General features: G+C 36.1%; 1 protein-coding gene across 2 annotated transcripts in view; it reads left to right on the forward strand.

Moving 5' to 3' along the window:
• ZMYM2 (zinc finger MYM-type containing 2) overlaps positions 1–14,574 on the forward strand; it is an 88,524-nt gene that overhangs the window by 36,130 nt on the left and 37,820 nt on the right. For both annotated transcript variants that reach the window (XM_065730110.1, XM_065730109.1), the window contains exons 6-7: positions 8,646–8,796; positions 9,585–9,700. In XM_065730110.1, the coding sequence (XP_065586182.1) occupies positions 8,646–8,796; positions 9,585–9,700 (267 nt within the window). The remainder of the gene's footprint in view (positions 1–8,645; positions 8,797–9,584; positions 9,701–14,574) is intronic.

Here is a 14,574-nt window from a genome sequence, read left to right on the forward strand (position 1 = left end):
GTTTATGAAGAGTTTCTTTTCTCTGCTTTTGACTCTGTTGGTGGGAGGCAGGAAATAAGAAAGGTTTTCCTGCCATGGGGAGTAGGTCTTTTTCTCAAGTGCCTAAATCACATTCAAAAGTGATGGATACCTGTAGCTTTCTATGTACTATTTCAGAACCTGTTTTAAAACTGTGAGACAAGTGATCTTGAATGCTATGTGCTGTTTTCTTCTTTCCTGATAGGAGGTGGCTATTTTCTTATCTACGACTGATGAAATTGCAGATCTTAAATTTCTTTCACTATGGAAAATAAATAGAGAACACAAATTGTGTAAAAACTCAAGGTGGGGAAGAAACCCCACAAAAATGTCAATTGTTATAGCCTAACTAATGATTACTGACTATATGTGAGAAAGAAGGTTTCCTGATAGCAAAGTAGCAGTTAATGAAGACTGCTAAGTGCAAGTCAAGCTATGTTTAATTAAAAATAAAAACTAAAAAAAAACCAAAGAAAAAAAAAAGAAAAAAAGTAACATTTAAAACCCTTCCTCCCTAAAAATACAGTCATAATGACAGTTTAGATAAAATGATGTCAAGAGAAAATCCTTACTGGAAGCAGATTTTATTTATTTTAACAATACAAATATTGTTATTTGTAAACCTGAAAACACTACTTTTTGATTGTATATTGTATTGAGCTGAGGTTCTTACTCTTCACATCTTGTGAGGATGGTTAAAGATGCAAAAAGAAAAAAAAAAGCAACCATGGAGATGAATGAGATTAGTATATACGTTTGCAGTGAAGACACATTAACCAAAGCAGTTACATACTTTCAGTGCTTCCACTGCAGACGTTATTGTAGATACTCTGTACCATGAAAAATCAGTAGTTTCAGTCTTGTTAGTGCCCTGATTTGTTGGAGCAGCTATGGACCTGATAATCTTTGTTCTAAGGACCAAGTGAATTCATTGGCTTGTGCTACCAGCAACACCATCTGACTTCCAGCTGCATTCTTTAACTGCTTTGCTTACTGTCCTAATCAGTCCAGTGCTCTTGCTTTCTTGGCATGAAAGGTATTTGATGCTTTACTAATGTTCCCTTACTTTTTTTCTTTCCTCGTTGCTTTTTATCTTGTTTCCCTAACTAAAATTCTTGTTGAAATATTGTTGGACTGTGTTGCTTTGAGTGCTTCTTAAAAGCAGTGGTCTTCATGAGCTGTCAAAAAAAAAAAAACATGCAACACCTTTTATCTTGTGAAAATTTTCCTTCGTCTCTGAATGGAAGTGTATTGGGTTGTCTTGCTTGCTGACAGAGACTTCTCGAATGTGTTTCAAGGCTAACCAAGCTATGCCACCCCTTCAGGCTGTCTATTCACTTACAGAAAAGCAATAGAAAAAGCCCAACCTAGGCAGTTGTTTTCTTCCTTTGAATTGTATTCTTTACCTAACAGTTTTTTGTTTTTTTTTTTCTGTGAAACTTGTCTTAAAACTTGTTCCATCTGCTTTAGGTGTACAGGTACTTAGGAACCTTCAGTGTATATTATTGCATGCACACCTGTTCTGCAACTTATTATAATTATTAGTGTTCTTATTTACTCTTGCAGAAGGTACTGCTATCTACTGATATAAATTTTATTGAATGCTTTGCTAAAATGTCTTGTTGCCTAGGATTACAGTCAAGTGTTAAGGATTTTTAACTTGTTTCATGCAGTGTCTGTGATTTTCCATGATTCTGGGGCAATAGGTTTGATCTTTACAGCTGTTTATCTTCTCTGGGGGGGGGGTTGGTGTTTGTTTGGGTGGTTTTCTGGTTTGGTGGATTTATTTATTTTTGATAGTACAAATAGTTAACATAATTTGCTTCCAGCAGTTGTCACTGCTGTTTAACCTCTTGTTACAAATAGCTGCATTTCAGTAAATACAGCTGATAAATCTAGTTGCTGTGAGAGTTGAGCAGCCCCTAGAAAGACTAACTTCTCAATTTTTTTACTACTTATTTCTGATCTCTTATTTCGGAAGAGAGTGTGTTGTGGTTTCAGCCGTTTCAATCAAACTGATTTAATGGTTGAGCCTCTTTCTCATGTAGCAAACTACTTCTGTCTGACTGCATAGAATCATAGGAATGACTTGGGTTGGAAGAAGCTTCAAGGATTATCAAGTTCCACCCCCTGCTGCAGGCAGGATTTCCAGCTGGTAGATCAAGTACTGGATCAGATTGCCCGGGGCCCCATTCAAGTTGGCCTTAAACACCTCCAGGGATAGGGCATCCACAGCTTCTCTGGGCAGCCTGTTCCAGCACCTCACCACCCTCTCAATGAAAAAACATGCCCCACTGTCTAAACTTCAGTTAATACTTAGTCTGGTATTAAGTGATCTCCTGTCTTACTTAGCTTAAATAATCTCAAATCTGATACTGTGTGTGCCTCTACAAATAGAAATAACAGTATGCTTTCTAATTCATCTCCTGTGGTTTAAATAACCAATTCTTGACAGAATAAAGACTAACATCATTTCCCCTTCCTTCCTGCTCAGATTTTTTTAATTATTATTTAGTTTTTTGCAGCTGCCTGATTTTCACACCTCCAGTTTCTCGTCTCTGTCATAAATCAAGCTGCTCTAGAAAACATGCTTCTACCTTTTATTACAATTTCAAATGTCTTTCTTCAAATGCAGTCTATTGCTCTTCAATTAAAAACCAAAACAAAAAACCCCACTACATAGATATATCAGTAGTAACTGCTCAGGATATTTTCCACCTCTCCCATGTTTTATAAAGTGAAGTGTAGATACTTTAGAAGTGTGCTTCTGAAGAAAAGTGCTTACAACAGACTTTTGAGATGTGGTCTGCTTGGGAGCACTGGAAATTATTATGAAGAAGCAAGGAGATGATGTGTCTAAGTATTGATGTTAGAATGGAAATAGCCACATCAGTGTACTGCAGCACCTGGGATCATTGAAGAAGGTTTAGAAAAAGTAAACTGCAGAGCTGAAACAGGAGAAGTTTTCATTTAGTCAATGAATAAGTTTTCGAGGTAAGGGAAGAAGAGATTTTCAGCTCTGATTTCCCAAAATGTTTGGATTGGTAGTGAAACTGAGAAAAAGAGAGGAACACCAGCAGTGAGTGATGCCAGAGTAAAGTTGCTGCATGTGCTGTTTGGTTGGTTGTTCACCTTGTTCAGCTGAAACACAAATTAGTTGCTTCTATATTGCCCTTGAATACCAACTACTTCAACCCTTACTCTTTAGGCTTGTGTGAATGCTTTTGAGGTGTTACTAATCTTAAAGTTTTTAGTTGTAGCAGGGAAGGGTTTACAGTTGTTTTTCTTGTTAGAGTGATAGTTTGGGTGTGGTACTACAAAAGACTTGAGTAAATAACGTAGTTCCTTCTTTCTTTGCTGTTACAGGTTCTGCTGACATCTGGTTCTTTTCTTAGATGTGTGTACTGCTTCTAAATCCATCTGGACCATCCTTCTTCCAAATAATCCTGATGCAGTTTTGCTGCTACTTTCTTGATTGACTTACTAATGCATCTGTTATCCTAGAATTCCATGTTGTGAATATCTATACTGTTCTACATGCATAGAAATTTCTGTCCTTTACTATTCTGTTTGAACACAAGTTGACTCTCTTTCTGCACCACAATATTTTCTTGAAGCTTTCTCTATTTTTAATCTTATTGCTAATTCTTAACTATTATTTCATAAAGCTACAATATGTACAGATCTTTCTTATGTGGGCCATGAGTTCAATTGCAGAGCACTTTTTAATCTCTGAACAAATCTTTGTGCTGTTCTATAGTGTTGTAGCAATCAGCTGGTCTTCTGGTGTTCTCATTCTACTGGCCCTTGTGTGGGAGTGATTGTAGCAAGAACACTACTACACTGCAGCTTTTCTTCATCCTGAAGGAATGTAAAGGAGATAATACTGCTCTTCTTAATGGAGAATAATAGCTAGTAGCACAGGTGCCTAGATCCTAGGCACTCATAATCTTTATTGAGATACTCTTGTAGCCAGAAAGCTCAATAGAGGAGGCTTCAATTAGTTTTAGTTGCAAACAGAAGTGAGGCTTACTTTTAAAGAACTGTGAAATTGTAATTTTATTCTGATATGTATTCTTGAGCTTGATGTTTCTTTAAGTAGGATGTTTGTGAGAAGAGCTCTAAACCTGAACTTTTCAGTAAGATATTAAGAAAGACAGTCGTAATGATTTTTGCTAATAATGGCAAGAGCATAAGTAACACACCTCGTAATTAAATTATATTTTTGTATATTCAGTCATTCTCTCTTTTTTTTTTTTTTGTCTCGATAGATTTCTGAAGCTATCAGTTTGAGTTAATCACTGTCCTGGCTGATAGAATGAAGACTTTAAATGTATACTGAACTAATGAATCTGAAGCTGTGAGAGATGTTTTTTCATATTTCTTTTCAGAAGTTACCTCTTGTGAGGTACACATCATGAAATAGACCTGATTTCTATAATGTAGAATAGATCTAGAAGTCTAATAGGAAGTCTGATGTTTACGATCATGTCATGAAAGAATGAAAATAAAGAAGTTTAGTTCAGTATTTAAACTTTCTGTTTTGGAAGAGGCCAAGAACTAATGAAGTGTCGCTAAAATCTAGGTGGATGAGTGAGGGAGTGGTGTACTCAGGAATCAAGTTTCCCCTCAGAATATAATTGCCATTTACTAGAAATTTCACCTCTATATTAGCTTACCTTTTTCTGTTTAACACTCTAATTGATTGTTTTCTTTACTAATTTGATAAGTGTTTTTATTTAAATTTTCTTGAGCATATTTAAGGACTGTAATTCTACATTTTTTGTAGGTTACTGTAAAAACTCATAGGCATAGCATGGAGATATGGAGGCTTTTGAATTTGCAGGAAGTTATACATGGAAGGAGAATGCCTAGTACTCTGCCATGATGAGTGATGCTTAATTCATTCCACCTTTGAAGCTTTGAAACTGAGACTAATTTGATATGCGTAAATTTTTATCCATTTTCATTTTTGGCTACTGCTGAGATATGGAGAGAGCAAGGTGAAGTCAGTCTTTCATCTAGAATGGGAGATGACTGCCAAGAAAGCAACTTTGGAGGAAAAGATTTGGTATTGTGATGAACAGGCTGAACAGAAGTTTGTAAAGACTTTCAGCTGCATAAGGAGCAATACCACAAAATCACAGAATGGCTGAAACTTGGAATACAGCTCTGGAGAATTGTGTCCATCCCTCTGTTCAACCCAGGCCACCTAGGGCCAGGTTGCAGGACCAAATCCATAGTTTTGAGTATCTTGGAAGATGGAAACTCCACAGCCACTGTAGACAACTTATTACTGTATTAGCAGGAGGGTGATGAACAGGTCAAGAGAAGTTATTTTTCCCCTCTGATCTACACTTCAGAGTCTGATTCTGTTGCCAGGTATCCAGCTGTGGATTCTCCATGATGAAAAGTAGGTCCTTTTCTATCAAAGTAAGTTTAATGGAAGGCTACCAAGATGTTTTCAAGGGCCTGAGAACACAACACAGGAGGACAGGCTTGAGATATGAGTTCAGGTTTGAGATAGGTAAAGGAGGTGAGAGGTTAATTAGAGAATGGGCTGTTAACAGAAGCACACAGTGAAAGGATGAGAGATGACTATTTTAAAACAAAGAAATGTTTGATTAGGTGCAAGGAGAAGTGTGGGGTTTTTTTTGTTTTTTGGTTGTTAATCTGTGAGGCTGGTGAAGTACTTCAGAGAGGGTTTTTTTCTAAAGAGAATGCCTGTCCTTGAAGGTTACTGAATTTGACTGAACAAGACCTGAGCAGCCAGCTATGGACCTGCATTGAGCAGGGGACTGCACTTGCTCTCTGGAGAGTCTCTTCCTGTCTATGTGATTCTGTGCTTCTGAAATGGGGAACAAAGCAGTGATGTTTAAAATGAAATCAGGAAGTTTTGTGTTTCTTTCCTTTTTAGTCAATAATGAAGATTTCAGTATCTCTTGTTCTATTTTCTCTGCCAATTAAGGTTTTTTTTTTTTTATTTCATGAACATTAAATATTAAGTGCTGGTACAGCTTTGTTTTAGTTTTCTTTATTTTCTATACACTCTTTTCCTTGTGAATGACATAAATTATTCAAGTTCAATTAGAAGGAAAAATATTCCATAGTAAGAGATGAGAACAAGTGTACTGGTTCACATCAGAAGTTGTGATGCCTGCAGTGCATGGAAGTGGGCATTCAGGGAAGAGCAAGAACAGGACAAGTGTGTTGATGGTATTTTCTCCTGAGCTTCTGACTTTCAAGATCATAGGATCCTGTTTACTCTTTTTAGGGAGTCTTTTGAGTGCTTGTAGGGCTCCCAATAAACACGCACTCCCAGTGTTAGAATCCATGACACTCCTCAGTAAGAAGTGGCGGTGATCTTGTTATGTGAAGAGCCATCCCCCTTTATTTGTCTTAGTCACCTTTCTGTTGAACTTACGTGAATTCTCATCTTAAAAAAGACAATGAATGATTGATCTGTAGTGCCCCCTCATTATGCTGTTCTTGGTACTGTAGAACTGTCATCATAATCTGTCTTGCTTCTGAGCCAGAAACACGCCTCATGAATGTTCTACCCTATGTGCTTATGTGATTCTTCTTAGCTTTAGCAGGTCATGTTTGCTTATTGCAGCTTTGAGAACACTTTCAGAGAAATTTTACTCCTGTGGGATGAAGGATGCTGCAGGTTGTCAGAGATGAAAGGCAACCTATTGCGATGAATGTGAAAGTACAAATGTAATGGTACCTGAGAACCATGAGAATTATTATTACAATATTCTCAGTGCAGCTATATAATGCTGATGGATTAACAGCGTCAGATGCACTTGAATCTCTTTAATGTGAATCTCTTTAACATCATTGATCAACTTGTTTTATTTGCATAATTTTAATATTCAAAATTAAATGTTTGGGTAATATTGTCAATACTGATAAAATATATGAAGTTCAGCTTAAAGGAGATAAGTCTTCAGAAGCAACTGCTTCCAAAATACAGTAAGCACAGAGCAGCTTACTGTAATTTCTTATATAAAGTATTTTTGTCTTGCCATCTCTTGTAGTCTGTTTGATTTTTATTTCAGACTAAGAACTTGTGGAAGTTCCACTTAACTCTGTTATTTTCTGGTTATATCCTGAATGCTCCTTGTTAAGCTGTATCATATTTCCCAGGACTTGTAGATTTGTATCATGTTTTGTTCTAGAAATACTAAGACTTTACATGCATGTAGGTTTCTGATGTTCGTTGTTCAGTGAACTTTTTCAAAGCAGTGAAGTTCAATGTAAGCGTGATCACCTGTGTTCTCACTGGCATAACTTAAAGTATTCTTAGTTTCCAGCTTTGTTTCTTCAGCATGCCGAAGGAGATAAGCATGTATTAACAGAATAGCTTCAAGTCATAGGTCAATGGCTGCATTTTGATCTTGATACCTGAAATGAATTTTTCCAATATTGTGTCTGATTAGGATTATCAAGTACTGGGTAGTATTTTTAAAGACAAAAAATTAAAGCAAGATGGGAAGGCAGGATATCAGACCTGTGTAAAATACTCTCCCATAGGTAGAAACTTGATATCTTGGCACAGACTCCTTTTAAGAGGAGATACACAGAAAAGGTTTCGTTTAAGTGGCATATGCAAATTTTCAAGTTGCTGTAGTATCTTGAAATATTGTTGTTCTCTGTAATATGCTACACCCAATCTGTGGAAGAAGTGTCAGTAGAGCATTTTCTTATTTTCTAACTTAATAAGCTGTCTGTCTGCTTGTCAGATGTGACTCACTGTAGTTTAAATTAGGAGCTGTCTGACCAAGGAAGGTGTTTAGATATTTATGATGCATGAGATGTCTACTTCACTGATAGGTACATAATGCAAGTAGCAGGTTAGAATTACTGAGTTTTCTCTTCTTGCTTTGCTTGGTGGTGTTTTTCTTTGCTTTTTATAGAGCGTTTATCCCCTTCTGTGGAAAGTTGTTCCTTAATTGACTACAGTATTGAGAGATGCCGTAATGCAGTGTGCAGTGTGAGTTGCAGTTCCTCACTGGGTCAAATGAGGTGCACAGGAACTCTGCATTGTATGTTTTCTATGTGGCAGACCAGAACTGAGAGACTTGAAAAACAAGGAAAAGTTCTCCAATGAGTGCTTTTATTAAGCAACTTCTTCTGTAATATCAAGGAAGATGAAGAATAGAATGCTTTTTCCCAACATTTAGCACCGTTTTTTACATCATACCATGCTATTTGTTGTCATACAATCATTGTCCCACCAGCAAGGAGAGAGAAATTGTGTTGCTTCAAACTCTCTAACTCATCACAACTTGTATTGTCCTATCACAGTTTGCAGTTGGTGGGTGGTTATTTTATTTTTTCAGAGTTTGTGTTTTTTGTTTTTTGTTTTGTTTTCTTTTCTTTTCTTTTTACACAGAAATTAAATTTGAACTGTTTTCCCTCCAAGTGGGAAAGACCCAACCATAGTGCCAGCTGCGCTTGAGAAGATGGTTGTAAGAGTCAATTAACATAGGGAGGTTCTGATGGGGGAGAAAACTGCAGAAGTAAATAAGTTTTCCTCTGTGCTTTTTATACTAAGTTGTTAACTGAAAGCCAAACATAGTTTTAACTAATGAATTGTTTTGCTTTGTTTTATGTTTTAGAAATATGGCAAATTAACATCTTGTACTGGCTGCAAAGCTCAGTGCAGGTTTTTTGACATGACTCAGTGCATAGGACCTAATGGATATTTGGAGCCATACTGCTCAACTGCATGCATGAACACACACAAATCAAAATATGCAGAATCACAAAGTAAGTGACAAGGATGATAGATTTTCATCACTGATAAGTGTAGACTTGATTTTTTTTTGTTGTTTGAACAGCTGGAGTGGGTTTTCTTGTTTTAGAATGATTCTGTGAAGATGCTTAGTTACTTTAGGTTTTAAATGTAGATTTTATAAAAAAGATGATATATTTAACACTAGTAGAGGTTCTCATGGAAGGTACTTCTCCTTATTGACCTTTTTGCATGATTTCTGGAACTCTTTAGCTGTTTTAAGGCTTCTGGGTAGAAAAAGGTTGAGGCATATTGTGTTCTGGTCTGCCACAGAATGACAGTACAATTACCATGCTTGTGAATTAATATTTTCTTGTGTAGGGGCCACTCCATTTTATCTCCTCAAGAAGTTGTCAATGAATTTTGTCCTTGGTGAAGGATGGAGGTAGTTATAATGTGTATAGATAATCTCAAGAGAAGATGTTCAATCTGGGTGAAAGAAATGGATAAGTAAGTTCAAAACTTGTGTATTTCAACACACAAAGGAGACCTAATCTTGGTTCATCAGACTTAAGTTCAGAATGCTCTACTTCAGAACGAGTTTTGTAGTACGTGGTGGTACTTCATATTTAATGCTGAGCTTTAATGGAAGAGTTCAGCAAAAAAAAAACCAAACTTCCAAGACTTAATCTGTTATGTGAATTAGAAGCTGTCTGGAAAACAGAAAATTAGCTTTTTACATTGAAAAGCTGACCTGTAACCCAGTATTTCTTGCATTACTATTCTGTATTAATTTTGTTTGTAAACTACGTTTTTCTTTTAGGTATGGAAATTATTTGCCACTTTTGTAAACGAAACTCTTTACCTCAGTATCAAGCCACAATGCCTGATGGAAAACTGTACAACTTTTGCAGTTCCAGTTGTGTAGCTAAATTTCAGGTTAGCTGTTGTGTTAAATATTTTTCTCCCTTAATATTTGTTTACCTGTGTTTGTGTTAAGCATTTGCATATTAAACTAATTTGCTTTTATGTACATATTTTTGTCTTTTTATTAACATAGCTGCTTATGGCTCATAACAATTTCTTTTTAAACTACTGTTTCATAACAACACTGGCTAGTATCCTAAAAGATAATACATTTCTCATCGATGCTATAAAAGAACACAAACCGGTATCGCTGCCCTACTTATTTTTCCCACTCCAACCTCTGTATGGAGGTGAGCTTTCCTCTTGTGCATTGATAATTAACACATTTCACCTCGTTTATGCTAACTGCAGTCACAAAATTCTCATGTTGAATTTTATATATATATATATATATTTTGCTAGTGAAGGTGTGTGGCATCAGGAATAGTGACTCTTTGAAGTGGAAGGTAGGATCTAAGTCATTAGAACTTCTATGGATGGAACTAAAATGATGTTTAAATGATGTCCAGAAACCAGTGTTGCAAGCCTAATGGTAAGCGTACTGTAGGAGGCTCTTGTGCATTTTGAAAGTGTCCTATTTAAATGTGATTTAAAGCATATAAAAAACGCATTGTAGTGATTAATCTGTAGAATATCAAAGATGAATTCAAAGGCACTGTTTTAATTTTCTATATGTAAAAAAAATAAATGTATTATGTATGGTTGATAATTGTTTAACTTGTGAAGAGATGGTTACACCCATACAGAGGTTTGCCATTTGTCAGTAAATTTTGCAGTTTTCTGCAAACCAATCTCTTAATGCTTTCTTAACCTCTGTCACGGAGCACTATTACTGTATTCTTAGCATGTAATGTCAAATCAGTTGTAGTTGCAAACTCATTCAACCTCTGTTTCATTCTGTGTGGTCTTACAATTGTTTGCAGCCCGGAGAGCTCTCAGAATGAAAACGTTTTGTTATTTGAATGAGAAAAATAAAGGTAGTGAATGACAAATGCAGCCTGGACCTTCTTGGATTTGCAGAGCATTTGGGAACAACATTGAACGTAATTGTGGATCTCTTGATGCTCTTGATCCTGCTTGGGTTCTTGATCCTGCTAATGCTTCTCATGTGGTTTCAGCACTGTGTGCTGGTTTTGATTTAATGTTGTAACAGAGGTCAATTAAAAAAAGTTGTACAGTCCATAAGTTTTCAGTAAGACCAAGGACAGGAAGGTGGTCTGTCAGATTCTAACTTCTGATAGTTTCCATGTATCTAGTGTCTAGAAGAACAAAATGTATTTGTCATTAGATAAGAATTGATCATATGAAAAGAGCTGCTTCTGTTCATTTAGTATTTAGGTGGTATGGGAATTGTGCAGCACAACGTGAGCTTTGTATGTGTGTTCTCATAGGAAGTCTGATTCCTAAGTGACACACTGGGGACTGAATCTAAATTTAGTTAATTCCATTCAGTCATGTTGGAATACTTTCTACAATGAACTTTTGAAAAAATGACTGTATTGTGATTCTCTATATTTTTCATTGTTTACTAATGTGAATAACGTTTATTTTACTTTTTTGTTGTTATATTAATCCATTTCTTTTACTGTGCTATTTTTTCTGTAGTCTTCAGTCTGTTAGGAGTTATCCTTCTCACAACAAAATAATAATTATTCAAGGTCTGTACCTCCCTTCTGCAAAAACTTTTAGTCCTTTTGGTTTACAGATGGATTGGAATATTTAAATTCATAATTTTGATTGCAGTGTTTTAGGTTTGGTTATCTTAAGTATAACCTTATTTTTCTAGCTAATTGTTGCTTTAATCTGTTAAAATACTTGTAGATTCAGCCAAACTGCTTATTGTGCAACTTATATCCATATCTGTGTTACCCTCCATGCAGACAACTTGCAGTAGCGTTCGTTCCTGTAATAAAGAGCATAAAGAAAGGGAAAACAGACTGACTGATGCAATTGTTGTTCAGTAGTTGGCAGCAGAATAGTGTGACTGTATCTTGCTTTTTTTTTTGTCGGAGGATGGTGTTGGAGAGTGAAGTTAGAACTGCTCCAAAGCTGTGTTGTTTTGCTGTCAGTAACTTTACCAGATCAGCTGGAGATCTTGTACTGACCTTATCTCTTAAGGAAACATAAAATTGCTAATTTATTTCTTGTGAACATGGAGGCTTAGTAGGAATGTCTTCCCAAAGTCAGCAAAATAAAAGTATAGATGGCTTGAAAACAAGCTGTCTTGTCAAAACCTAGCAAGTTTTCAGAAAATTCTTGCTAAAACTTTTATTTTTCAGTTTATGAATATATTTCAAGAACTGTAGAACCTGTATGTGAAATAATTAAAAGTACTTTTTTTGTTTGTGTAGCTGGTTGCTCATTCTGTTTTCATAGTTGGGTCATGCTCTCTTACTAACATGGTGATGTCTGCAAGTGCTCCTTACATCTCTCTCGCTTTCTCTTCCTCTCACTCAAAAAAGAATTTGTTGAAATGGAAGCATGTTTCTGATGCTTGACGTGCATGTTATAGAAATAATGTTCCAAATGTGATCATGATGATAATAATAATTGAGGGTTCTGTGCTGGGCTTGGAAGGGTTGTGAATGTTGAGGGTAAGGAGGGTGTTTGATTTCTTCCCTGTTCAACTTGTTGTACCTAATTTTGCTTGTGCACAGTCTTGATGGGTGACGTTACGCTTCTGCATAAAAGATTTCTTGTATGTATTTGCTTTTCTTTCATGTATCTTCTGTATTGCTATGAGCAAAGATGATCCTTCTATCACTTAATGCTGAGCTGAGCGGGAGTGCCAGGGGCAGGCCAGAAGCTGTACTGCTGCACTGGTCTTCTCAGAACACTTCTGCACAGTTTCTGCATAGTGTTCAGTTGTGATTTGACATCTTAGAACAATTTAAGTTGGTTGTACTGAAGCCTGAAAAGGGCTTTACAGTGAAGTTTAGGTTTGCTGAACTCTTCCCATGTCCTTTACGTTCAGGACAGGCTTAAGAATTTAAGATAGAATTCAGAGATGTACATACATACATGGTTATGATTTCAAGCATGTATTTGATAAAGCATAATATCAGCGAAGTCTTGCTGATCAGGGGGATCTCTGAAAGATTTAAAGGAACTTACTATCTCAGTGATTCTGTGTGTGTGTAATAATGCTTCCAGATAATTCCTAAAGATTGTCTGTTCTAAGTGTCTGGTAATGTAGGGGGAAGGCAGGTTGATGAAAATACAATGTCTGCCATCTTGACTCATTAAAACACTATGCAGAAACAGTTCTTAATTGTAAGGAACATAATAGGAACTTTTTAGAGAGATACTAAATCACATTGGGATTAATTCCTGGTTTAACAATTAGTTTTGCTTGTTTAAGTGATGTGAATTCAGTTCTTTACTGATTAAAAAAAAAAGACCATAAATGTTCATATTTAAAAAAAGAAAATGCAAAGCAAACCAACCCACACTTTTTGTTTAAGAGCCACCAATGCTCAGTCGCTCAGATTTTTATCTATACTTATAAGTAAATATTCTTTAGACTGCTTAAAGAATATTTAAAACAGTCTAGAACTCCATGATTCTTGTATCTTCAGCTTTAGTTTTTCAACTGTCAGTCCTCTAGACTAGTTAGGGCTTGAATTTCCACTGGAGTAAAGAGATGGGAAAAGGTGATAAAAATTGCCACACATCAAAAAATAACAAAAATCAATATTTTATTTTTTATGCTATAGCCCTCTAGATAGAGTTTTTGGGTGCCATATTTAATAACTACAGATATCAAAAATGCATTTACTTTTTTTTTGTAAACACTATATAAACACTTATTATATTTGGTCTTCATTCCTTCCTTTTTCTTCAGTAGTCTTGTATGGATTTTTACATCTGCTATTTCTTTAACATTTCCTTCATTTGTGAACTAGATATGGTAGGTATGTTTGTTTTGTGGTTTCTCTGTTTTCAGCCAGAACTTGCAGGGTTTTCATTGTGATTATGTAATCCACATGGCAGCCTGTGTTGAGAATGGTGTTTGCTTTGTGAGGAAACCTGCAACGGCACAAAGACACATGTTGGACCTTAACCTCAGAACGCCTCTGTGACTCCTGCATTAGTACAGCTCTTAAGCTTCATGCTTAGAGCAGCAAAAATCCAGTAGGCCTCTCTCAGCTGCATGGAAGTTTGCTGGACATGGAGCGATAAATCTGGCAGTACTATATGTGTGTACACTAGACTGTGTTAAAGTTGTTGAGGGACAAAGGACCACTGGGATAAAGGTGATGTTTTTTCAGTGTCTGCAAAGTCCTGATACAGAAGTAGCCCATCTGTTGTGTAGTCACTGCCAGGTAGCACTCAGCAGTATTGCAGGCTTATTGCTAAAGGCCTGTTACTTAATTTTATTTATTAATTTATTTTAAGTTATAATATTAGGGAAAGTGATTATCTGTTTTGGATTTGAAAATGTTGTTGCAGGTCTTTGTCTGAAATTCTTTGATGAAATACATGAGGGTGTATGTCAGTAACCACTCCTTTTATTTGTCTTGGTGTAGTTTTACTAACATGGCAATCTGAAGCATGGTGTTCTGTTCACAGATGCCTTTCATGTTTTCACTACTGTGAAATAAAGAGGTAGTAGCAAGTGTGTGTAAAGAGACCTTGCTTTTAAAAACATCTGTCTTGTTGAGAATAGTGTGGGAAAACTTGAAGAGAAGATGGATATAAGAAATCTGTATTCTGGATTTTTCAAGTATACGTGATTGCTACTATTGGTTGACCTAGGAGCATGCAAGAGATTGCCTGGGGAGTATATGTATGACCTACTGGAAGGCTACTAGTGCTATGAAGTAGAGTTCTCTACCTACTGATTGCTGCAGAAATGCACTAAATGAATCACCAAGTTAATAAAT

Source organism: Cyrtonyx montezumae, unplaced genomic scaffold (genome assembly GCF_038088225.1).
Source record: "Cyrtonyx montezumae isolate F1298 unplaced genomic scaffold, pur_monq_1.0 scaffold_12, whole genome shotgun sequence".
NCBI classification, from domain to species: Eukaryota; Metazoa; Chordata; class Aves; order Galliformes; family Odontophoridae; genus Cyrtonyx; species Cyrtonyx montezumae.